This window comes from Typopeltis vanoorti, chromosome 10 (genome assembly GCF_054136105.1).
Source record: "Typopeltis vanoorti isolate ZY-2024b chromosome 10, IOZ_Tvanoo_1.0, whole genome shotgun sequence".
Lineage (NCBI taxonomy): Eukaryota > Metazoa > Arthropoda > Arachnida > Uropygi > Thelyphonidae > Typopeltis > Typopeltis vanoorti.
The window spans coordinates 113,734,758-113,762,008 of NC_143558.1; the positions used below are offsets into that span (position 1 = coordinate 113,734,758).

General features: G+C 35.4%; 1 protein-coding gene across 1 annotated transcript in view; it reads right to left on the minus strand.

The window, feature by feature from the left end:
* Nucleotides 1-4,869: 4,869 nt before the first annotated feature.
* Nucleotides 4,870-27,251, minus strand: part of tko (30S ribosomal protein S12 technical knockout) — a 74,007-nt gene continuing 51,625 nt past the window's right edge. The window contains exon 3 of the mRNA XM_090399343.1: nt 4,870-5,660. Within this exon, the coding sequence (XP_090255469.1) occupies nt 5,062-5,660 (599 nt within the window). The 3' untranslated portion in view covers nt 4,870-5,061. The remainder of the gene's footprint in view (nt 5,661-27,251) is intronic.

Genomic DNA, 27,251 nt, shown 5'->3' on the forward strand with positions numbered 1-27,251 from the left:
GATGAAGATAAATTCACTCTCTGGGTACTTGGACAGAAAGCAAGTTCTTCTGCTGGTTATCTGGAGAGCCATAAAAATGGCAAATAAATGTAACAAAGCCTAGCAAAGAAATTTTGAGTCAGAACAGATCAGGGCTTGGCCAATCTCTGATGTGGGATGCTCGAGCAAACGAGTATGTACATGAAACGCCCTTGTGACAAGACGAATTTTGTATAGTATTGTTTGGACATGTGAGGTGGATAATAGTTGTTGATGAAACTACCTGAAGAATAAAATCTGGTTTAGATAGCACATATTCATTCATATTCCTGTTAAGGCTATGAATATCATTCAATGTTGGATATGAAAATACTTTTTTTTTTTGTAAGTATTCTTTGATGTGTTTTTTAGTCGAGTTTGTGCTACTGTGGTATTTTGAATTTTTTTTTAATGCGACTCCCACCCACAAAATGTAAACCTGCAGTTCATTAGTAGCATAGGTGGACTAAGAATTTCCTCCTATTTTTTTATTATTATTATTAATTTTATGTATTATTTTTTTTAAAGGAAGTACATGATCTTGAGATCCTGGTTTAGAGACTCAACATGGAACTTTTTCAAGCCACTTGAGACCCCCAATAAGTAGAGTGGTGGTCTCACACCAAGCCATGAAATTCATATCCTACCCGAAGACAATTTCAAACAATATGGTCACCACAGGATTCGAACCCACACTCAGCTGGTTGGAGAGAAGATACACTAAACACGCGAGCAACCAAGCAGGCTTTTTACTATGTTGTGTACATTGTTGGTGTGGAGGTTGACTTAAATGAAGAGTACAGGCATACAGTAAGAGGTGAAAGACTCGGGAACTTGCTATCTACACAGAGAAGCCCATCTCTTATCCATCTGATTGCAGATTCAGTTGTTTGAATGCAGATTTGAATAATTTGTAGCCTCATAACTTCGTATGTCAGTAGCATTAGTCGATTTGGCAAACCCATCAAGGAGAAGCACTCCAATCCATTTGGCTTTTCTACTATTCATAAGTGGTCATTCATATAATTCATTTAGTTTTGAATACATGTCCGTTTGATTGGTGATGCATTTATCACTATTATTCTTATTGTTTAGTAGTTATATAATGACGATTCTTAGTATACTGTTTCTTTGCATTTTCACAAACTTCCATGGATCTTTAAAACATCCCTTTGTATTATTCTGAGATGGAAGTGAAATTGTCATTCCTTTCCAGTAATTTTGTCTTAACCGTAAACGACTAATCAACCTAAGAAGATACATGATTCCGTATGACCTCATCTGTTTCAACGATAACTCTAGCTAGCTAGCCAACCGACTAACCCAACAAAAAAGCAATGAGGACCAACTTCACCGGTTCTGCATGCCATTATTCTTCCAAATGATCACAAGTAGCCAATCGACATGGCAACCCTTTCTGGATCTTGCACTACTTTCAGTTGCCTAGAGAATGACTTATTTTACTGTTTAAAACTTCATTCTGGTTTACGCTATTTCTTAACATATAAATCCACTTAAATATACTTTATTATTTGGCCAGTCCTCACTATAATTAACTTTTTTTTTGCATCCACTACTACCCCAATTCACGCCGGAGTTTTCACAGGTATTTTTCATTACAGCCTAATTATTACACTTCATTCATGCCTTGAGATTAAAATTTATTACCCAATTTTATAAAGTTATTATATATTTGGTTACCCAAACAGTGTTTCGTTATCCATTGTTTCTTCAGATAAGTCCTGATGATGTTGCTTGGAATTACGATCAAAGCAACCAAGGCTTATAAGTCCATTGTATTTCGTCTGTTAATTAACTGCGTGTGTTTGTTGTGGCCAGTTGAAATGTAAAACTTTACCACCTCCGTACAAGAGGTCTGGAGAACGTTCATAAGCATAAGATACTAAATCCAAGGTCAAAAACATGATTTTTTTCACCCCATGAAGAATACCGTAGCTGCAATTTTTTTCTTTGAGTCATATCTCATACAGTTCATATGCAAGAAAGAATGAGTCACGTACTGAGGAAGCAGGCGGGTTAGCTGCAGTTTAGAATAATTATTTACTTTACTGACATTAATTTTGATAATTGTGCAACTATTTTGAGGATATGGTACTGTTCGAGTTTCGGCGTGTGTGTGTGTGTGGGGGGGGAGAATTTACACGCTGATTAATAAAACAATATCAGCAAAATAGCCGCTTCTAAACTGAAACGAACATGCTTTTTTAATACTTGGCTCAATTCTTTACATCTGAGATTTAAAAAAAAAAACGAGATATCACTTATTCCTTTTTTATTTTTAATCATGAAGCAAGAATGCTTCATGCCGGCAAAGGTTGGTCGATTGGTAGAGCCTCTGCTACTAATGGCTCAGTTAAGTAAGTTTGAGCGCGGTTAGTAGTTGGAAGGGATCCAATCGTTCGATGCTGTTGACACACTCTCCCTCGATGAGTCTTTGGACTCCCTGGAGGTGTCAAATAATAATAATAATAATCTGAAACAGCAGAAAACATTCAACTATTGTTTGCCTTCATCCCTCCTTTTAGATGTATCTAAAAGAGGACTACAAACAAACATTCTTCTCGAGATATCCAAGATAGACTCCACGATTGCAATAAATATCAAAAGTATAAAGCGGTCATGGAAGTAACGTCGTGGTCACCAAGAAGTTCGCCACCGAACTTAGTCTATTCGGTTTGTAGCAACGAATTCTCTGCCTTTTGTGTCGGCGGGTCCGTTTAGCAGACTTGGATAATTCCTCCTTCCTTCCCGACTAACAAGCGTTAAAACATCACAATAGGCTGTTTGGGATCGAGGTTTGGTTTCCACATCCTTAGAAGGAAAGGCCCAAGCCTTTGTGGTACTGGGTCCATTAAGAGGTGGAAGAATTTCACTGCTCTGTGTAATAACCCCACTTGATTTAATGGAAGCTATAAAAACATGTTTGGACTTTGGAATCAAGACCCAGTTTACTTTAACGCATTTCTTCCAATTTGTAACATGAGCGTTTCCAGAGGTTACCTGACATCACGAAGAGATCCAACATCTCTTTTTTTGATGGTGGTATAACTTTAAAGCTATTATTCCATAGATTGACGAACTGTGTATGTGTATGCACTGAACCTAATGGTAACGCTTTGGGTTTCCTGGTCAAAATATTTCGTTAGAAGTGACTTGCCCACTATTCTGTCAAGTGTGTGCTGTAGGACGGCCAAGTAGTAATACAATTAAAAATTGATTCATAAATAATCTGATTCAAATTTTCATACGCAGTTATAAATAATTTGCAACGTAAGCCGTTCCAAGATTGCTAACTCACCAATTCTTCACTTTCCGCAGTGGAATGAATTAATTTTATTTATATTTCTTGTAATGTATTCTTCTGATACAAACTACATAAAAAATAAAATTGAACCAATTATTTATTGATCGCGTTTGCTATCTCAAGTTGAAGGCTGTTAATCGTCATCAGCTGACGCTTTTACTTGACTTTTACACAATCTTAATCACAGCTGAGTCGCACCCTTCATTTTCTCTGCACAGAATCTCTTGAGCAGGCTAGTGTTCTAACTCCGTTGAAACAGTTCCAATGGGATATTTAAATAAGCAGTAAAAAAAAAAAGTATCGTACACCACTGTGGCATTTTGTTTTTAATTTGATCGTATTTTTTATTTATTTTTATTTTTCGGTCTAGTTTTGCTGCTACGAATTTATGAAAGTGGAATGAAATTGAAATCTTAATAAGATGAAAGCAAGTTTAGTCGTTCAGGAATCCGAATTGTTTGGTAGCTAATTTTATTGTTATCCTCCAAAAGATATTAACGTGGAAAAAATTCATCTGTTTATTTGTGGGGAGAAACTTATATTCCATATAATTACATGACTCGCCAGTTGCAAGTTTGAAAAAAAAAAAAAAAAAAATTGGTTTAATCAAGGTGTTTTTTTGTTCGCCATCTTTTTTCAGGAATTCATCTATTTGTAAATTGAGAAGGAATTAGTACGCCCATTTCATCCTGAATAGCATGCAAACTTTCAAACGTTGAAATATATGTTGCAGAATTACTATCTATTCTCACTCTCTTTCTCATACAAATTACGCTGACATCCGCTGAAGTTCATACAGAAAATCGGAAAAACTGATGTGGCCTCTCTGAGAACACATCTATTCAGTTTTCAAAATCCGTCCCCCTACTGGAAAAATACATTGTGTTGAATTGTGAGTTTCCAACTAAAGCTTTCGGTAATTTTTATAATTCTTTCGTCAAATGAATTGTACTTTCACACAAAATCGATGTAGCGCACCTCATTGGAAACAGATATGCAAAGGACGTAAGCATGCAGCTATGTTTTTATCATGGTAATCGCGAACTGAAAATTTTCGTTCCTCATGCATTAATAGGCTTATGTACGACAGAAAAATGTTCGAAAACCGCTGTCTTTTCTCCGAATGGATTAATGAACGCTGTAATAATACCAATGCTACCCCAAATCGGCTCTTTGGATAAAATAACTTGCAATGAATGAGTTTCAGGCAACTCCCACTTTCAGGTACCTTTTAGAATTTCCTGCGAATCTGCACCATTTTAACTTTTATTTAAAAAGGACAGATGAGCGGAGTGGATCTCGGGAATGGACGTGCAAGATTTCAAACGCCAGCAATTAATTTTGATAAGAAACGATATGTTTATTTCTCAAAATAATAATGTCACGCCCACGCAATTAGCTGAGTTGAGTTTTTTTCATATAAATCAGTTAACACCAGCTTGGTGTAACGTCGTGATCACCAAATATGGTTTAACATGCCAGAATACATTTCATAGAGTATAATTCAATTAATACATTCCAGTGTAAGCAGTTTCCAAACATTAAGTATTTTTATTTCTACAAAATGGATACAATATCATCTATACGCTTTCTTTAATGTGCTTAGGTATTTTGATGTTACTCTGAACAGTAATAACTGGGAAACTACGCTTCCAAGTGTACAATAGGCCTTATGTAATTAGTTATTTATTAATTTCAGTGACAATATTTTGAATCTATCATGAGGTTGAACGCTTTATCACGTGACCACAGTCGTATTTTCCACGTATTACTCTAACCCTGAGTCCTGGTACATCCTTGGTACGATGCTGCTCACACAATACAGTGTTATGTTCCTGCAAGTTATGTCCTATACCCGGGATGTAGGCAGCAGTTTCTCGCCCATTTGATAATCTTACCAATACACATTTTCGGTTTGCAGAATTAGGTTTCTTAGGTTTCTTTATGATAGTTTTCAGCACTACACCTTTCATCTGAGGACGATCATTCATCGGATGACGCCGTTTTTTCTTTGGTTTTGGTGGCCCAAGACGATGCAATTTGTGAAGAATACGCAAATCTGTGTGCCTCGGATCACCCGTATTCAATTTCCACCATTTATGTCGTACCATTTCATGTTGATATTTTGCAAAGTATTCTGTTGGTGGTTTTGGAAGAGCGACCTGCATACCATTACTTAATTTCGTTGGTGTTACAAGAAGTCGTACAGAGGGTGGCTGTACACCAGAAAACAGAACGGAAAGAAATGGGGAGGAGGGCTTCAGAAAGTTGTTGCTTTTACTTCCACATCCAGAAAGAGTTCTGTATGACGATATTCCTGTAATAAGAGACAATACAAACAATTAAGCTTTCATGAAAATTCAATAACAAATGCCAATATTAAATAGTGGCAATGCAATATATCGAAATAATCCACTAGTGTACTTTAAAAACCATATCAACAAAAGTATTCAATTTTTATTCCATTTCATTAACATCATTCTTCGTTTTCATCACATTGTGTATTTTCTAATTTGAACTAAAAATAAAACAAAACTAGCTAAAATAAAATTAAAGAGAGAGAAGGTAAACTATTTGAATATTAGGAAAATAGTGAATATTTTCTTAATATTCAAATCTGAATTCACTTATCTCACACGCTGAGTAGTATTACAATCCAAAGTATAGTACCGACTTCGTGGGATTACTGGTTTGGGAAACGTAGGCAGATAATGTCAATGTTTCTAAATAAAGTACGCAGAACCGTTCATCCATTTTAAAAGTAGGTTTCCGCATATGAATTTAGATAAAGAAGGCGTGAGAAAAGTTTATAAATTACGTAACGACAAAGCCTGGATTTTTACATCCCTCCACTTTCCCTTATAGCTTCCTCAAAAGTACCGACAACGAACAAATCTTTCGCCTGTAAATTTCACACACAAAAAAGCCAATGTTATTTTAATCTTATTTAATAAATTATTAGTAATTATTAAAATAGCATTACTTAAAGAATTTATATATAATTCTCTATTTTAATGTTTCCATCTATTTTGAAATGAAAATTCCAAAACCACTAACAGAATGCTTTGCATTCTGTTAGTGGTTTTGGAAGAACGACCTGCATATCATTGCTTAATTTCGTTGGCGTAACAGGAATCGTGTATACCAGAAAAAAGAACAGAAAGAAATGATTCCTCCATGGAACGTTTGGAAATACTACAAGGTTCACCAAAACTAATAAGTTCATCCCGGAAGATACTATTTGCATTTCATTATCCCCATAAGCAATAATAATTTTCATTTCTTTCCACACAAGATGATGCATTTCACAAAGCCATGATTATCCCAGGTTCTTCGGACATCATAAAAACTCGAAGAAAAAAAAAACAGTACTGTTAACTGCCTATTATTAGCCCAGCTAGTCTTCTGATGAAAAGAAGGAAGAAATGTTTATATCGTCCTTCTTTCGGCTCTTCTTCGCATTTATCATTAAGTGTACGTGGTTTGCAGTAAACACTATGCCTTACACCAGCTCTAAGTTATTTTAAAATGTGCTGCTGATATCACATATAAAAGGCTGATATAGTTGGTATTTTTTTATTTTTTCAAAAGTTTGGAGAGAGTGCGGTACACAACTGTCATTTCATATTCCCAAACCTTAATCGGAATGTCACTGTGTGAAATAGTACGTTCAATGATCGATATTTTTCGAGTTGCATGGTTAAAATTCGAGTTTACTGTGTCACAGTCAACTAATTCGTGAACTCTAAAAAATGGAATGCATAACGGTATTTCTTATGGCAATCTAGCATTATGGATGCGGGTAGCATTACTTGAACACTACATGTGCACCCATGTAGTGTGAGTGTAGTTACTTGATAGAGAAAGGTCGATGATTTAAAGAATAATGGATAATTTGTTGCTTTCTTGCCAGCCTGGCTGAGTGATTAACGTATTTGCTCTTCAAACCGCAGGCTGTAGGTTTGAATCCCGCCGTGGGCGTGCAAGTTTGGAAATGTCCATGGGAAATGAATTTCATCGACTGATGTGGGATCACAACTCTGTTTATTGAAGGCTTAAAAAATTTCATGTTCTTTCTCTAGAGCAAGGTTTCTGGAATATGTAAAAGTTCGTAGGAGATAGAAGCAAACTATCCAGCTTGTTGCTCCTCTTTAAGTTAAAAAAAAAAAAAAAAACAAATAAAAAAATCTCTTGCCCACCTCTGGTGCTAATCCCAAACTGTAAAGGTTTACAACCTTTCGTCTGCGAGCCACATAAAAAGTAATCGTCAACAAATTCCTGATATATACCCTCCAAGGGTGTACAGGATTTGATAGTACTACATTAAAAATTTACATCATTACTAACTTCCTATCTACGATTTTCCTCCAAATCAATCTGTTACCTGTCAAGACTCCAATATTATCAGGTCTTATACTGGATTTCTGTCTTCTAAGGCACTTTGTACCGTATCAATCCATCTATATCTTGATCTTCCACGGATTATTTTTCCTGCCAACCTGGCAGAGAACACTTGCTTTGCTAATCTTTCCTCTCACATTTTGTTTAAGTGACCAAACCACCTGAGATTAGCTCTGCTAATGCATTCCTGGATGTTAAGTTATTATGAAATAACTTGATAATGTCAAGTTATTTCTTAATATCCTCGTTTTTAATATGATATTGCCATTGAAGCCATCTGTTCATGCCCCTAATCTTTCTCAGGATTCTCATATCTGCGGTCTCTAGTCCGCAGATACGTGTTTTGCTTCTGACCCAGCTATCAGATCCATAAGTTAAATCGATTTGAACACTGTCTTGTATACATCTAATTTAGTGTTTTGGCTAATTTCTTTCTTATTCCATATAAATTTATTCAGTTGACTTCTTAACATACCAGCTTTGTTGATTCTGTTGTCTATTTCCATATTTAATTTACCATCTTCACTAAAAACCATGCCTAAGTAGCTGAAATGTTTTACTTGTTCTATAGGTTCTAAATTCACAATGCAGTTGACATTTTCAATGCTTCTGCCTATTTTCATTGTCATTTTCTTATTGCTGACCTTCATACCACATCTATTACAACAGGTATTCAATTTAGTCAGGGAATCTTGCAGACTTCTAATGGATTTATTTAGAAGTATAACATCATCAGCATAAAGCAAAGAGCCGACATTAACATCTCCAATTTTGATATCAGGTTTAATACCACTTTCCTTCATAATGTGATATATATATATATATATATATATATGAATAACAGAGGAGATAATGTACATCCTTGTCTGACACCAGATTTAACATTAAACCATCTTCCCGTACTTCCGTTAATTCTAACTACTGACTTACAACTCAAATAAAGACTAAGTATTGCTTGATATAATTCCCCACTGACAGTACACAACTGTAGCGTTTTGAATAGCTTCTCTCTTGGCACCTTGTCATAAGCATTTTCCAGATCTACAAAACTTAAATACAGATGTTTGTTATATTTCCTCTCAACTATTTGTCCTAAAGTGAAAATCTGAACTTGACAACCTTTATTTGGCCTGAATCCAGCTTGTTCTTCACCAAGCTTCTTTCCACAATCCTTCTCAACCGTTTCTCAAGTATACTGGCATAGATCTTACCAGGAACGCTCAGTAGGGAAATACCTCTGTAATTCACCCATTCAGCTTTATTTCCCTTTTTATAAAGATGGATTCTATGAGAGCTCTACTACAATCATATCTGGAATTCGTCCCTCTGAACTATGCAGTGCAGCCACTGTAAGACTTTTATACCTCCATATTTGAGCATTTCTGGTCGAATATCATCTACTCCTGCTGCCTTTCAACATTTCAGACTTTTATTGGCTTTTTCTACTTCAAGTATGGATATATATTCCTGACTGGATGCCGGGTCAGTGTTTTTTTACCACTGTGCTGTCATCACTGCTTGTTTCATTTAGCAATTTTTCGAAGTAATTACTCCACACTTCAAGGATATCTTTTCCCTCCTGTTTTCATGTCTGCTTTATTATCTCTAATTCCTTCATTTCTGAGCTTCTTCAACAATTTCCAGAATATCTTGCCACCTTCTTGATATTTATTTTCTATGTTCTTACCAAAGTCCTCTCATGACTTTTGTTCAGCCAGTTTTACACAGTGATTAGCTTTCTTACATTTGTCTCTGTCTGTATTCTAAGAGCATAAACTGACTTATTTGCCAGGAACTTTTGATATGCTTTCATCTTTTCCTTCACTGCCTCTTTAACTTCCTGTGTCCACCATGGAGTTCTGATTTTTCTATCCTTGCAGACAACCTCACCAAATGTCTCTCTGGCTGAATCAATTGATGCTTTCTTCAGGGCTTGCCACTGAATCGCCAAGGTTTGGTTCCTGTTCTTACTCGTTCAATTTTTCTTCAATAAGCTTTGTGTATTCTACTCTACAGTTCACATCTGAGAGCTGCTCAACTTTTATTCGCTTTAAAACTTTCTTACCTGTACTTCTTTTTAATATGAAATTCAATTTTATCCTGCTCAAGACTAAATGGTGATCACTTCCAATTTCAACTCCTCTGTATACTCTGGTGTCCTGAACCAAAGAGAAAACATCACTATCGACAATAACATAGTCAATGAGACTTTTCCTATTCCTTGCTTCTTCTCTCCATGTGAATTTGTGCACTTTTTTATGTTGGAACATGGTGTTAGTAATAACCAGTCCATGTCTTGAGCAGAAATACAACAGGTATTTGCCATTATTATTAGCTTTGCTATTCTCTCCAAATCTTCCCAAAATATTTTTGTGTCGGACAATCATTTCCTACTCTGCCATTTAGATTCCCAACAAGGACGAACTTTTCATTTTTCATTGTGCAGTTGCTTTCTCTAAATCCTCAAAATATTTCCCCGCTTCTGCCTTAGTAGAACCTTCTGTGGGGCCATAGGCACAAATAAGTCTCATTGTCCAGTTCCCCATTCTGAACATTTGCCCACGTGATTCTACTTGAGACTGCATTCCATTCAAGAAGGTTAGCCCATTTTGTATTTATTGCTCAGAAAGATCTCACCAGTGTTTGCCTTTTTTTTAATTTTTTTTTTTATTTCAGTCACCCCTATTATGTCGATCTGGTACTTATCGAATTCCTGAATGGCAAAGAAATGGAGCTAGCTCCATTTCTTTGCATTCAGGCTTCTTATGTTGATAGTATCGATCTTGAATTCTAGTGATGTTGAGTTGGGGTGGGTTTTAAGATTTGTTTCTAGTAGCTAACTTTTTGCTGTTTGTCCTAGTTCTCTGACGAAAACAATGAGGGCCTTGTTTAACCGGGCGACGCTCCAGCCGGCATGAAATTCTGTCATGTTGTACCATCATTTGAAATTTTGGTTTAAGCCAATAAGAATACAATTTGGTCGGCTAAATCCCAAATTGCCAGTCCAGGTAGATACCTAACAGGGTGCACCACGAGAAGGTGAGGATTGGACATTAGGTCAGAAGCCCTGGTCGGCTCTCCGCATTCCTTTAAAGGCTATGTGGAGGTCTTCTCTCAGTTATATAGCTTTGACCGTTGATATGCAGGCTAAATTGTAGTGGTCAGAAGGATCAGCATGAGGTCCTATTTGTATGTTTTGTTGAAAGAAACAGGTTTCAGAGAGGAGAAATTTTAACTTGGTCTAAGCCTGGTGGCATGACCAACCATGTCTCTCTCGTGGATTGCGCAGGATGAAGGGAGGGGATGTTTATAGGTATGGCATGAAAAACTTCTACGAAAGCATGAGACGAAACAAATGCTTGTTTCTGAAGCCCACAAGTTATAATTGTTCTGTCGGGGACGTGTCAACAAGGTAGAAACAAATGATCAGCAAGGAGATATTTGTATATCTGAATGGAGTGGTTGTTTTTAATAAACTTCATTTATTGAATGAAATTTATTTTCCTCCTGGTAAGTATGAGCTTGCAGTTGTTTTTTCACACTAGCTGTTCTCAAATTCAGATAGTATAAAAATTAAATAGTTAGATTAATTAAACCAAGTCAGAACTAAAGAATTAACTACACTTGTACCATTATACCTTCCCCCAATTATTTTAATTATATTTTAAATTCCGACTTGGTTTCGCCCATCCTAGCTCTGTAATCCTTTATTAAAGTTGAGTTCTTAGTGATTAGTATATTTATATTCACTTGGACATCGCTTTTCTTTCATTGAACGAACGAAACGTTTCATAATTGCGAGTTTGTCTAAACTGAAGGTAAAACGGCAAAACGGTGGCGGTAGAGTTCTACACCCCAGAAAACAGCACCTCCAGAGATAGAACACAAATTATTCTAGCTTCATTTGCCAAAACAACGTGGTTTTAGTTGTTATGGCTTTCATTCCAGGCAAACCATACTTCCCACCCTGAATGAACAAGTAGTAGTTAAACTGTAATTCACTCACGCTATGGTACAGTTTTTAATTTGCCGAATTTGGTATCGTTATGCATTTTACTTGCTTTAAATTTCAAAAGACTATTATATCAGGTATACATCGTCACAAAATATAATTCGAATATATCTTTTAGTATATTCCAATAAAATAGTTAATTTTATTTTTAACGATATTATTTTTCCTGTATATTTTTGGCAAAATCAGTGATCATGTATTATACATGTATCTATGACGTTCACGACAAAAATAAATATTTTACGGTTACGATTTTCAAAACATTTCATGATAACAACAGACAAAAAAAAAAAAAAAAAAAAAAAAAAAACATCTTAAAGAGAAGTAAATTCAGCATGTCTTTAGTATTTAAGTGGTCTGAATATTCCTAGGGCATGTCAGCGAGCAATATTTTTTGTTTGAGCACGTAGGTCTTTATTTTTGTGTTTAGTTCTGAGATAATCATTATGTTTATAAAAATCTTGCGCAAATAGTACAATCATTTTGTTTTATCTGGGGTTTCACAGAAGCGGCGAAAGCAGTTGTTAATAATGTTCATATGAATATTTCGCATGAAACTTTGCGATCGAGATAAATATGGAATACAACGGAGGAAATAACCCTTCTTTTTGTTATTCTGATGGTGAGGGAAACCATCAAGTATTTTCGCCCACCAGTCTTCTTCAGAGTTGCTTCATACAGCTGTTTCATCTGAATGAATATTAAACTTCCAGTGAAACAGAACAATTTAAGCATCACGATTCAGTCCCAGAGCTGAGAAATCCGTTTATTCAAGGGAGAGACGTCATGTTCTTGATACAGAATTCGTGTGAATTTGTTATATTTTTCTAAGAAAGATTCGTTAGTGTACTGGAGATATAGTAATATATTCTCACTTTTCTTTCTGAACGGGATTAGTAAATCCCTAATCACCTAATTAAGTGTTCGAGGAGCAGGGCGCCAGAAATCTCACTTCGCTGCATCCAAATAAAATTTTTCTATCACTTTATTTATAACAAAAAGGTAAACGAAGCAACAAGTCAAGGAATTAAGGTGCAGTGAATGCCTTTAAATACTTCTACTGTGATTTCAAATCCCATCAGATGTTAACCTCAAAGAAGATATTTTTGTAGGACCAAACATAAGCAAATCAAATGCAGACGCATGATCCGAACGAAAAATGACCCCCCCACAACATAAATGATTGCTTTCAAAAACAGCTGAAAATATGATCAAGAAATGCGAAATATTAGGTTCATATGAACTTGAAGGTTAATTTCTTACACTCTCATTTCGAGTGTTTCTGTGAGACTGCGGGAACAGCAAGCGAAAAACCCAGTGAAGGATTCAACCAGTGGAGAACCACTTTATTGGAAATTACAAAATGAATTCAAAATAAACATTTTCTTTTATATTAAAGACGTGTTTTAACACGTGTAGCAGAGCTCATCTTCAAGCTTCAAAACTTTTTCTTTCCATTTGTTTTCATTCTATTGTAAGAATTATTCTAAGCATTTCTTTAAAGAGTACAACCTTCAATTCATCAAATGCAACAAAAAAAAAAATCTCTTCAACTTTTTGCTAAAACACACTAACGATATAGGTTGAAAAACCTCACGTGTCTTGGATTATTATAAAAATATATGTACAACCCCTCCCCCAATCATTTTCTTCTGTTGCTAATCCATTTTATTCATAATTTAATAAAATAAAGACATGCCTGTTATATATTTTTCTAGTTTGTGAAAATTCTTAGGTGCTCCTATCCCGAAAAAAAAGTACCATTTTGAAAATCTGTGCAGTGAACTTAAACATAGTAAGTAATTCGAATGCAAACTATTCCGGCCAAGGCAGAGATAAGGCCTACTTAATTAGTTTCATTGGTCGTAACTTCTTCACACCGCCTAAACCAGGCTTGGCACAGATACTGATGAAAAATAAGTCACGTTTCAAAACTATGTGACGTCACTTAGATAACTACATTTAGTCATATATTTAAGTTACAAATTACTTCCTAAAGGTCAGGGTGTAATATAAATAATTATATTTCATAGTTAACTTTATTTCTGTCCATATCTTTTTTTTTTTTTTTTTGTTACGATCTGAACTATTACAAATTGCACCCTTTTTATTTTGCCCTATGCATAAAAAAAAAGCTACAGTTTCTGAAAGTGCAGATGAAGAGAGGAAAGAAAGAACCGGTGCCAAAGTCAACACGGTACTTACTGTGTGGACTTCAGCGTCTAAAATGCTATAATTTAAGTAAGGTTTCCGGGAAGATCGCAGCCTCTCACAACTAATGCCCTTTGGCCAGTCGCCTCTTCACCTCTCGTATCGGGTTAACCCTGATTTTAAATGAGCAAGGTACTGAATCATTTCGCTTGCAAAAAAAAAAAAAAAAGGGAACTATATCAATCTTATATTAATAACATTATCGGCTGCATCATATAACGGTCGATAAGCAGCAATGTTTAAACCGCATGGGAAGAAGTCGAGCAGAATAAATCAACTTATGACAGTTATCAACCAACTGCTTGATACTGGCAAGCTGTTTTATTCATAAACATTTGGAGGATAGCGCACTGTTTTCAGATAATCTATAACTAGGATTACGAGCACTTTTCTACTGCAATACGTAGTCTTCAATTTGGTTCTATTTACACTCATAATACTGACTCCGAACGAATCGGAGATTGGCACCCGTGTTTGTACTATGACAGTAAGCCTTAAATATATTCCACTGCTGTCTCGGAGGCCAACAGGTCAGTTCCCACATAAATGATAAAATATACTGAACAGTTGTGTTCTGCACGCGCACCACTAATGGGGTTTGCGGGATGGCTGGATAACACGTAGGCAATCGGTAGCAATGATTCTCATCGACTATGAAATTACATGCACTAACGCCAGCAGTCTTCCGGGAAATAAAGCAAACCGTGACACACGACATTAGCCAGGGCTACCTGGTGTCACTAGTAGCATTTAATTTATTTACAGCTAATGATACAACATCCTACACTCTTTTAACCTCTATAGAGTATTACAACTTGGAATACAGAGTATGATTACAGACAGCTTTTATTCAACTTTTCAGGATGGGGTGGCAACAGTACTGTTTTCTATAACAACACTGTAGAAACATGTGATATTATTCATAAGTTAAAAGTTTTTTTGAGTCATATATCAACAAATTCAATCTTTCAGCAAAATAATTCACAAAATGAAGGTTAAGAAAACAATAATTAATTGCGATTTAAATTATAGAACATATGTATTGATGGGTACAATTGTAGCAGCCAAGTACACACACGTACGAGATTTTTTTTTTATTTAAATATGACCAATTGAGGAGTTTTGCCCTGACGGGCAAAACTCCTCGATTGGTCGTATTTCTAAAGGCTATGTCTTCTTATACAGTAGCTATGGATAAGAGCTGACATGTTGTTTCGACTACGCTAATGGAGACATTAATACATACTCTTCATCTGATAAAAATATGCTCATCCACAATGGACAGTTTAGAGAGGAACAACGGATGTACACAATACGCGTGGCTGTTTGAACGCCCAACAACAATAACAACTTTATAAAAGTTTTTTTTTTCTCTTTCGATATACGAGGGGAGCTAGAAAGTTCTGATAACACCTAAAACAAAAATGATATTAAAACAACAGATATAACCACAAGAAAGAACATACTAGTAGCAGAGTTATGAAGGTAAATTATGTTTTTAAATCTTCATATATTCTATCTTGTGGTTATATCAGTTGTTTTAATATCCTTTTTGTCTAGGTGTTTATCAGAACTTTCCAGATCGCCCTAGTGCATCAATCGATCCAAGCTGCTCGATCTCGATCAAATGAAAGAATATTTTCCGAAGAAAGCGATTTAAGCGCTCCCCCCCCCCCCCCCCCCCCATCTCTGTCTTCAGTTCCAAGTTAGCATACACAATTTCATTGAATGAGTAAGAAACGTTGCTATAGTATGCGTAAACTGTTCGGCTTCTTTATATAGTTCGTATTTTGAAGTCTAAATTCGTGACAGTTTCGTTACCAAGAAACTTGACAAATACTGACAAGCATTTTTGAACTGATTGTTCTGCAAACTGTACTCCTGGCTAATTTGATATGAAAATTCAGTTTACCACTGGTATAGTTCTAACTGCGGACTCCCCACCTCATAAACAAAAGCCAAGATTTTAAAGAAAGATTCATGTAATGTGGTCCCAACGTACCTTGGATTTCTGATATGATTAATCAAATATTTATTCGTTAACTCAGTGCAAATTACTTGACATGGGCAACTCGCCAAAAGCGATTGTGGTTCGACAGCAAACCATACATTACAAACTGAGAGCACTTGCATGGAAACGAAAATCTGAACAGATCTTCAACATGTAGAGCCCTAGGCATCAATCTTGTATTGTCAGTTCATCTCGATACTGACCTGTTCGAATTAGTGCACAATAGCAGAGAGAAGGGGGGGGGGAGAGAAACAAGGATCTAAACATGCTACGACTTAAGCACCTAGTAATAATACTAAAGCACCCAGTTAAAATGTACGATATCTTGAAAACTTGCTTGTCAGTAACAAAGGCAATGAATGGAGAAAAATTCTTTGGATGTGTTTCAAATCTATTAAGTAACTAATGGAGGCTTTTACTACCCCTGTCACTGCTGATGGCAAAAGAAGCAAGGTGACAATGGCGTGCGTATACAACGTATGTGTAACGTACTTATTACAGCGTCACTTATTGCATGGAAGAAAACACCTACCTACCTCAGTCTTTTAATACCTTTCAACTAACTAAAAAGAACCTTTTAGAAAATTTGACTAACTTTCTATGCCATTTACGGTATTCACTTTCTCAGAAAAACACAACAAAAGGTCAAGAAATGACATCAATTGTTGTAATGACTTCGTGATTACACCTTTCACTTAGATTTTTTTGATGAGTGAGCCCCCCCCCCTTTCCCCACTACCACCTCATAAAATGAAGTTTTAACAGCACAAATCCTGCGCGATGCCTTCGGTGCTCAACGGAAAAGAAATTAACAGTAGGAGATCAACAAAAATAATAAAGATCCTCACAGTATACGAACATTACATTTCTGAGATAACGAAGGGCCCTGTTCTAAAAAGTGGTTTACACACACACACAGTTCTCGTATCAAAGTACAGCTGAAATTCTTGAGCGATAATCATATTGGAGTCAACCTACAAGTCTAGCAAATAACGCCCTGACTCCATTATCACAGGAACCATATCATTAACCACGTTATTACACAATATGAGACGTTATATAACTATCTTCGTTCTGTAATGTATTTTCTGTTCTCTCGCATTGAACTTAATTGTTTGTCTCCAAGACTTGTGTGTTTACTTAATGTACCTGAATTAAGTGAATTGGACAAAGCAAAGAGTGTTACATTAATAAAAAAATATTGCATGTCAATACACACACATGTATTCTAACCACACATGTGGTTAGAATTTCTTTAGTGTTTTATCGATTCGTTAAAAAATCATTCCAACTAAGCTTCCCAGATTAGCCTGCTCTTTGAAATTGGATTATCACTTTATTTTCTGGAAACACAAAGATTTAGATGCTTAAACTTCGCAGGAAAGGTAGAAGACACTAGTGCTCCTTATCTGAGTATGCTACACACCTCTGATTTCACAACACGTGCAGCTTTACAATCCTATCTCTAGCTTGTCAAATACGGCTCTTAAGACAATTTATTAGGAGGAATAAATAGTTTTATTAGTGTTGAAACTAATGAAATAACTATTATATTATTTATTTCGTAAAAAAAAAAAAAAAAAAAAAAAACAATTCTCTTCATTATATAGGCAAAGTGGATATTAGATCCAACATTATTTCAAAGCCAAATGTTTGTAGAAACTATGAAAGCTTCGTAAAAAATCCTTGGCATCGGCGTTACCTTACTTAATACGATCACAATACTAGCGATGGCTAACTGATGCAAACACACAAATATATATATTCAAAATAGAAGCCCCCCCCCTCTATTTTGAATATCCTGGTTTGGCCCAAGCCCACTGATCGAAAAGTATCTCTTTAGTATACGTAAGTTGATTTTTGCTGCTCTATACAAACATTTTTTTCAAGGTAACCTTAATTTCTGCCCTTTTTTTGCTTTAACATAACATGGGTATCATTTCTCAGGAAACATGAAACTTGGTTTTTCATTTCGCACCAGGCGTTACTTAACTTCTGATGAACTATTAACTATATAGATGTCACAAATCTAACCAATAACAGAATATTGTTATAATGACCATAACAATTCGTGATCTGTGTAGGAGAGAACAACTGACTACCTGTTCACAGCTTTCCAAACATTTAACCAGGGTTCGATTCTCTGAAATACGAGTAGTAGAAACAAACACTATATTGCCGGTCTAGATCTGCTGATCGAAGGATTATGTCATCACTACCATTCAGGTTGTGAATGTGAATAATAAAAAAGCACGTGAATAAAGCGCTATAAAATGGAACTTTAAAGTATTTTATTTTCTCTCTGACCCTAATGATTTTGTTCAGAATCGCCACAGTCATACAACAAAATTTTTTTCAAGAGCGTGTTCAAAAATTTATGACACATCAATAATGCTTTAAAACAGTCTTTTTTTCCCCCTCACTTTTCTGGCTTCAGCCCACTTGGATAAAAGTATATAACTCAGCGATCCACCAGTCCTATACCATACTCTTTACCGATAGATCATATTTTACCAACCTGAAGTGAGCTTTTATAGACAGCTGCCCCTAAGTGCAAAATCAGTCAGGAATGACTGATTTCTTTGCAATTTCTTTGCAAAGCAAGGTTCAAACCAATCAAGATCTGAAAATATTAGCTAGATATACCATTCGGTTAAGTCACGCATACGATCGGAGATGTAAAATTCTAGACTTCACTATCACTAAAGTAGATTTTGATCTCATCTCTCGCAATTCAAAGAACTTTTCCAAGAGATGGGACAAAATATGAGATAAAAGTTCAGTACACAACTTTTATTTCATACTGACTAAATTCACACAGTGGGTGATTTTATGTACCATTATACGCTCGCACATGGAGAGATATTGCGAGTTCCAAAATATCATGCATATTATTTGTATTGAAATTAAACGAATGACATAAAACGAATCATATTCTGTAAACTGTGTGTGAAAATTTACAAACAAAGATACAAATATTTATTTAGTAATAAAATTCTTTCGTGGTCCGCACTTTCAGAAAGGTTGCTTTAAAAAGATAAATAACAATGTACACAGAGTAATGTCCCTTATACGTCACACAAAACATGAGAGAGACCCTGTTAGGATCACAAAATAACACAAGTTTTAGTTTCATATAGAAAGAAAGAAAGCAAAGATAAATATGCTTTTTTTTAATTATCGACGAGATGTTTACTGTTGTACAAGGATGGTGAATATTTTATATCAGGTTGTATTTGGTTGTTTTGAGAGCCATACACGTAATGTTGACTTTCACTATCATTTAGACAAATATTTCTTACTTTTATTATTTTTTTTTTTTGTGACTGGGGTATTCTACATAAAACTTTCTGTTTCGCAGAACTCCTATAAAAATTTTAATAAAAAATTATCCCAAAGGAAATTATAACAATTAACGGCTACATGAAAATATTTTAATGTTTTTTTTTTATTAAAAAAACCCTCCGAACTATGGATGTTTATTCATATCAGTAGATGCATTTAATAAATAATTACAGTAATATTAACCGTTCACTGCATCCTACTAACTGGTGAGTAATGTCCCCTAACAACGATAGCAACCGAGATTCCCATGTCAGATCAAGAAACCGAATTGACTTCATTAATGAACGTGTTATTTTTAAGCACGGTCGAACCTGAGACGTGAAAGAAAGGAAAACTTAACAGTTCATGAAGGAACCCTAAATATAATCCCGTGAATCTATTTCTTCAAAATCGATTATAAGTTTTACCATTATTTTGCATATTATTATTCTGCTATTTAGCCTTTAAAAATTATTCCTACTGTGATGATATTACTAATACTTACATTAATAGTTTAAACTCTTTTAGTATAAAATTAATGGCCGCAATTCTTTTAAAAATCATGAAAGAGATTTTCCCGGAAATGTAAAATTATTAATTACTGTATTTACAAATAAGATGTCAAACTTTTGGAGGATCGATTTGGGAAAGAAATGTGAATAAAATATTCACATTTCAACTAAAATTCATAAATTAAAAAAAAAAAAAAAAAAAACAGTATCGTTGTATAAGAATTGAGCATATATATGCGCATAGCAAAAAAGCATAACTTTAGGGATATCTTATTGATTGCTCCCACCAGGACTAATACCATGACACCTTGGCCGATGAAAGCGATTGGTCTCTCTCCCTTGGCGACTGAAAATAATGACATAAATACCTTTTATGTTGGAAAATTATTTTCGACCTTTTTTGCTTTCTCTTTCTTATTCCCATTATTCCACAGTTCCTTATTTAATAGTGTTAAGTACATTATATTTTGTTTTTAATTCGGTTTTTCTGTTTCATGTTATATTTTTCAGTTCTGCAAAAATTGAATGGGCCCATCTCAATTATTACTGATAATTTTCTTGACAATACTCCGGCAAGGAGGGTGTAAGAATTTTTAGATCAGGAATTGGTTGGAGGGGGGGGGGGGAATTCAGAGACCGGAAAGGTTAACAGTCGCTGGGTAAATAATACTTCGTAGACATGGCCAAGTACGTAAAAAAAAAAAATGTACTGATGCCGCGAAAACTGCATGAACCCGATTGACGCACATCCAGAGAAAATCGTTAGGAAGCCAATTCACAGGGCGATGTCTCTCCTGCAATAACAGCATCACTAACTTACACGTATTGGAATAAAGGAAGCTTGCTTTATTTATTTTAAGGAAACCAAGCCGTCATCCGATTTTATTATAATTAGTATTCTTAATGCGAATACACTGTGTTATTATAAGTAGGTACGATATTAGTTTAACATCGCATTATTAACGAAGCGTGCTTTTCACCCACCGCTATTTGCGTCCGAGATTTATCTATGAATAGTCTGAAATATTTACAATGTTTGGAAGAAAGACAATCTCTTAAAAAGAAATATCCGATTTCGCCATTTGAAATAATATTTTTTTTAAGCACAAACACATCTATACAAACAGCTTCATCTTTTATATTTATACTAGGGGGCTCCGCCTACGGCGCCCCCCGTGTTCCGGTCTAATAGGCCAGTTCTCCTTGAATTCTGATGACTCGACCTCAGAGTAGCCCCTGGGTGTCGAATCTTCAAGAGGGGGTTTACCCCCCCCCCGAGTTCTGGACTGGTAGGCCAGTTCTCCTTGAATCTGATGACTCGAAAGGGTCCCTCCCCCCAGAGTTCCGGACTGGTAGACCAGTTCTCCTTGAATTCTGATGACTCAAACTAAGGGTAGCCCCTAAGTTTCAAAACGTTTCAAATAACTTAACAAAAAGGCGTTTCATAAAAAGGCTAATCATTTTATATTATAGAGTAGATATACATATAGTGAAACCTGTGGGGTATCAATAACTATAGAATAACACGTATGCCACAGTTAAATAACTTTTTTGTTATGTAATAGGTAACTATTTCGTCTTATGTATCATAAGACATCATCAGTACAACTATCGAACAACAAAAGGAACTGAATTCAAAAAACAGTAGTGGGCATGCTTAAATTGTAATCCCTCTACTACTGGGCTGAAATTAAAATTCTTCTTCTTCTTTAGTATTCTGCAATTGAGCGGGTTCTTCTTTTAGTAGCAGAAATTTTCCTTCGACTCTCTTCTGTTCTGAGCCTTCTTTCAAGGTTGTGTACCTGTCTCCATTGAGCATGTCATCTAGCATTGTTTTCCTTACTCTTCCTCTGGGTCTTTTTCCGTCTATTTTTCCTTCGATGGCATCTCTGATGATTCCATTCCCTCTCAGAATATGTCCGATCCAGTTTCCCTTGCTTCTTTTTATCCTCCTTAACAGCCTTCTTTCTTCTTCTACTCTTTTTAAGACCTCTTCATTAGTTATTTTTATCTGTCCATTTGATTTTTTCCATCCTTCTCCACATCTCAAAGCTTTCCAAAATCTTAATTTCTTCTTTCTTCAATGTCCAAGTTTCAGCTGCATGAGGGCAACACTCCACACATAACATTTTATTAGTCTTTTCTTTAGGTTTCTATCCATTTTACTTCTGAATAAATTCCATTTTCTATTAAAGGCATCTCTTCCCATCGCTATTCTTGCTTTTATGTCAATTTTACATCTTCCATCACCGCTAATAACACTTCCTAGATATTTAAATGTCTTTACTCGATTTGATTTTTCCCCATTCATTCTGATATCCATATTTGCCTCTTTCCTTGCTATTTTCATTACCTTTGTTTTTCTGATGTTAATTTTCATTCCATAATTGATACAGGATTCCAGTAATCTGTTCAACAGATGCTGTAGTCCTGTTTCAGTGTTTGATAGCAATGCCTTGTCACCTCCAATCTTATTCAAATATCTGTCTATCTCTAATCTTTATTCCTTCTTCCGAATTCTCCAGTGCTTCTTTTAGCATTGCTTCGGAATACATGTTGAACAAAATTGGTAACAGAGAACAGCCTTGTCTTACTCCTTATCCAATGATACCTGATTCTGTTGTACCATATATGTCTCTCACCATGGCAGTTTGTCCCATATATATAGTGAGATAATTAGCCTTCTGTCTTTCCAATCTATACCAATCTTTTCCATTACTTCCACCATCTTATCCCATTTTACATAGTCAAAAGCTTTCTCAAAATCTATATAACAGACGTTAACTTCTTGATTTACTTCTAGACTTCTTTCACTTACTATTCTTAACAGTCCAATCGCATCACTTGTTCCCCTACCCTTCCTGAAACCAAACTGATCTTCTCCAAGAAATTCTTCCACTTTAGATGTGTTAAGATTCTCATAAGTATTTTTGATGTATGGGAAATGAGGCTTATTATTCTAAAATCTTTGCAGTTCACTGCATTACTTTTCTTTGGTATAGAAATAAATATTAAGGTCATAAAATCTTTTGGTAGTTCTCCTTTGTTATAAATTAAATTTATTATTTTGGTCATTTCTTCAGTTCCTTTCTTCTAAAGTTGTTTCAGGAATTCTGCAGGTATTTCATCTATTCCTTCTGCCTTTCCACATTTTAGTTCTTTAATGGTTTATACTTCTGTCTTCAAAATCTCTGGGCCTAGATAACCTTCATTTACCTTCTTTATATCTTCTAATGGCAACTCATTTGATCTATTTTCCTTGTCATATAGATCTTCAATGTATTCCTTCCATCTCATTAGGATTTTATCTTCTTCAGTTATGATTTCCCCATTCTTTCTATGCCTCTAGCTCGAATTCCATTTCTCTTGTGATTCATGCTACTTGCTTTTTCATAAAAAAGATCATACCTTCCCACTCTCTCATAATTTTCCATTTCTTCACATTGTTTTTTAAGCCAATCTTCTCTACTCCTTTCTGCTCCCTTCTCAATTTGTCATTCAGGGTTCTATATTGTATTTTCTCTTCTGGGGTGTCTTTATTTTTCCATTTTCTTCTTTCTTCCATTACAGAAATCATCTCATTAGTTATCCAAGATTTTTTTTATTCTTTTAGCTCTTACATATCTAATTTCTTCTTCTGCAATCTTCTTTATTTTCTCTTTAACATGTTCCCATTTTTTTTCTGGATCTTCAGTTTTGACAAAACTTGTTTCCTCTAATTCTTTCTCCAATCTATTTCCAAATTCTTGGTATTTTTTAATTTCTCTAAGTTCCATTTTTTTCCTTTTCATAGCTTCTTTTATTTCTATGAATAGTAGGTTGTGATCAGAGTAAATATCAGCTCCAGGATATGTGCATGCATTTTTTACACTATTCTTGTATCTTTGCTTTACTATAAATACTTTACTATACTATAAATCAATTTCATACCTTTCCGTATCTCCTGGTTTTTTTCAAGTGTATAGTCTTCTCTTAGATTTTTTAAACCAAGTATTTGTAATTATTAGCTTATCATAATCAAATTCCTGTCATGTATCCTCAAGGGATGTACAGGATATGATAGTACTACATGAAAAATTTACATCATTACTAACTTCCTATCTACAATTTTCCTCCAAATCAGTATGTTACTTGTCAAGACTCCAACATTATCAGATCTTATATTTCTATCGTCTAAGGCACTTTGTACCGTATCAATCCATCTATATCTTGGTCTTCCTCTGGGTTGTTTTCCTGCCAACCTGGCTGAGAACACTAGTTCTGCTAATCTTTCCTTGCCCATTCTGTTTAAGTGACCATACCACCTGAGATTAGCTCTGCTAACGCATTCCTGGATGCTGACAATGTCAAGTTCTTTCCTAATATCCTCGGCTTTTAATATGATATTGCCATTGATGCCATCTGTTCACTCCTCTAATCTTTCTCAGGACTCTCATATCTGCAGTCTCTAGTCTTTGGTTAAGTGCTTTACTTCTGACCCAGCTCTCAGATCCATAAGTTAAAACTGGTTTGAACACTGTCTTGTGTACAGCTAATTTAGTGTTCCGACTAATTTCTCTCTTATTCCACATGAATTTATTCAATTGACTTCCTACCATACCAGCTTTGAAGATTCTGTTGTCTGTTTCCATATTTAATTTACTATCTTTACTAAAAATCGTTCCTAAATAGCTGAAATGTTTTACTTGTTCCACAGGTTCTCCATTCACAACGCAGTTGACATTTCAACGATTCTGTCTATCGTCTTTGTCTTTTTATTGCTGACCTTCATACCATATCTATTACAACAGTTATTCAATTTAGTCAGGGCATCTTGCAGACTTGTAGCAGATTTATTTAGAAGTATAGTCTGCATAAAGCAAACAGATGACATTAACATCTCAAATTTTGATATCAGGTTCAATACCACTTTCCTTCATAATATGATCCGTATAGATAATAAGAGAGGGGATAATGTACATCCTTGTCTGACACCAGATTTAACATTAAACCATCTTCCTGTACCTCCTTCAATCCTAACTGCTGATTTACAACTCAAATAAAGACTAAGTATTAAAATTAATTAAATTAAAATACAGCAGATAAATTATTGAATACAATTGAGGATAACAATTTCCCAAACTTTTGGAATAGTGAGATAGTCGTTCCTTCATAGTTAATCGGAACGACTGTCTTACTATTCCAAAAGTTTAAGAAATTGTTATCCTCAATTATATTCGATAATTATCTGCTGTATTTTAATTTAATTAATTTTAATTTCAGCCCAATAATTTTAATCCATGAACGAGCCTCCGTAGCTCAGTCAGTATAGACGAAGTCCTTTGGTCGGAAAGACCTAGGTTTGATTCCTGTCAGTCAGTGAGGAATCTTTATCTGGCCAGTTTTGACGAAAGGTGAGTTTGCCCGTCTCATACCGAGGTAGAGAGTTTTTTTCTTCCGGAAACCCGGGTTTTTCGTAGCTCAGAACAGGCAAACTGGCTCCGTGAACACATGCTGTTACAGTCAAAAATATATCCCCTCCCCCTTCCCTCACAGCGGCAAGCTCGGCGACAGGCCGGAAGTACTAACAAAAAGTCGCATCAAGTGTAACACATGGATCTTCCATTGGAAGCGGGATAAACGCGAAAAGAAAGAAGTTTCATGAACACGCGACTGTATACGTAGAGGGATTCCAATTTAAGCATGCGCACTACTGTCTTTTGAATTTAATTCCTTTTTTTGTTCGATAGTCGTACTGATTATGTCTTATGATACATAAGACGAAATATTTACATAATAAAAAAGTTTATTTACTATGGCATACATTTTATTCTATAGTTAGGAAACAACTTCATCATTGGAAAAGCGAATATTCGCTTGCGTTCTGAATGTTACGTTTCTTCTTAACAACTAATAATCCCAAATCTGTCTTCACGAAATATTGTTCGCACATTTGGGGATGGTGTTCTTGAAATCTTAAAAGTTACAGAATAATCCATGTCTTTTTAAGGAGGCACTGCTCCATAGTAGCGAGATACCCCCCCCCCCCAACCGTTGTGATTCGGTCCAATTCGAGGGATCTAATCAAATCCGAGTTACTATTTCTCTATAGGTTTTGAAAAAAATGCTACATGCTTACCGCACTTTATCACATGCACACAGTTTCTGCGGACCGAACCCGAGATGCAATTATAATAACAGATGACAGCTGTAATTCTTTGAAAACCTATTACAACCCGAGTATCACTGACGACCATCTATTCACGGTTTAACTTCACTCAACATCGAAGTATTTTTTCTCTGTCCTCCATTAATTCTCCCCTTCCAAAATCGCAATGTATTCCTCTTGTAAAACTATATGAAGCCTCACAGTAACATAAATGGACTAAGTACCCTTTCGAAACGCATAATTCCAGAAAATTTTAATGTTAGATCTTCGAATCCGGTCTTAATACATTTAATTCTCGCCTTTCAACTGACTCAATGTTAAGTCGCTACATTCAAACCAACCCTAAGAAAAACATGCAGATTTTTAATTTTGACTATCTCACGTAGTGTATTTTCTGAGGTGACCTTTCGGACAGACAGAATGGTGTCCGCTTTTCTTACAGAACAAAGAAGAAAAAAAAAAACTTATTTTTTCTTCTTTGTTCCTTTTAATAAAAGGAAAATAGTAATATAAGTTACCGAAAAAAAAAAAAAGATGGAAAAGTGAAAACATAGCATTTGTGATGACGCAACATTTCATTTCAGTATTTGCACAAATCATAAAGTAAACAGCATGGCTTAAAATGTTTAGGTGATGCCATACTATGTAATTTCAGTAATACACGAAGGCCTAAGAATGACTTTTAATGAAGCCATTATTATTTGTAGTCTTTGCGACAGTGAATTGTGAGAACTCTACTGTCTGGAGCCCACCTTACTAGCGGCAATAAAGCAAAACATTCGACTTTATATATTATAAGACATCACAAAAGGCATCATCCATCATATATGAAGTTTCGCAATAACGACCCCCCTCTCTCTAAAAGCAACATTTCGCTAGCCCCAGTACGGTGCGTGTCGGCAGCGGAGTCTAGAACAAGTATCAAAAGCTAACACGCAACATAATACTATACATGAGAATCCCGTGGCAACGTAAGCTAATGGCGGACCTTGTCAAACCGGGCACCACTTTCTGTCAAAAACATGTCACGAAACATCACGCTTTGGCATGAACGCATTAATGCAACGCAACTGTAAAAGTATCCTCACACTTCTCTCATGATCAACAGTTATGCCGATTGTTGAAGCATACATCAGCAACAATAAAAACACGAGTCATTATTAAACAAAATATAAAATTAATTTGAAAATAATTCACACCAGCGAATTACCAAGAAGGGTTTAGTGGGATGCAGGAATTCGTCTTGGTGCAATGATTTCCCGAGATTCTGGATGAGGGATGGGATGAAT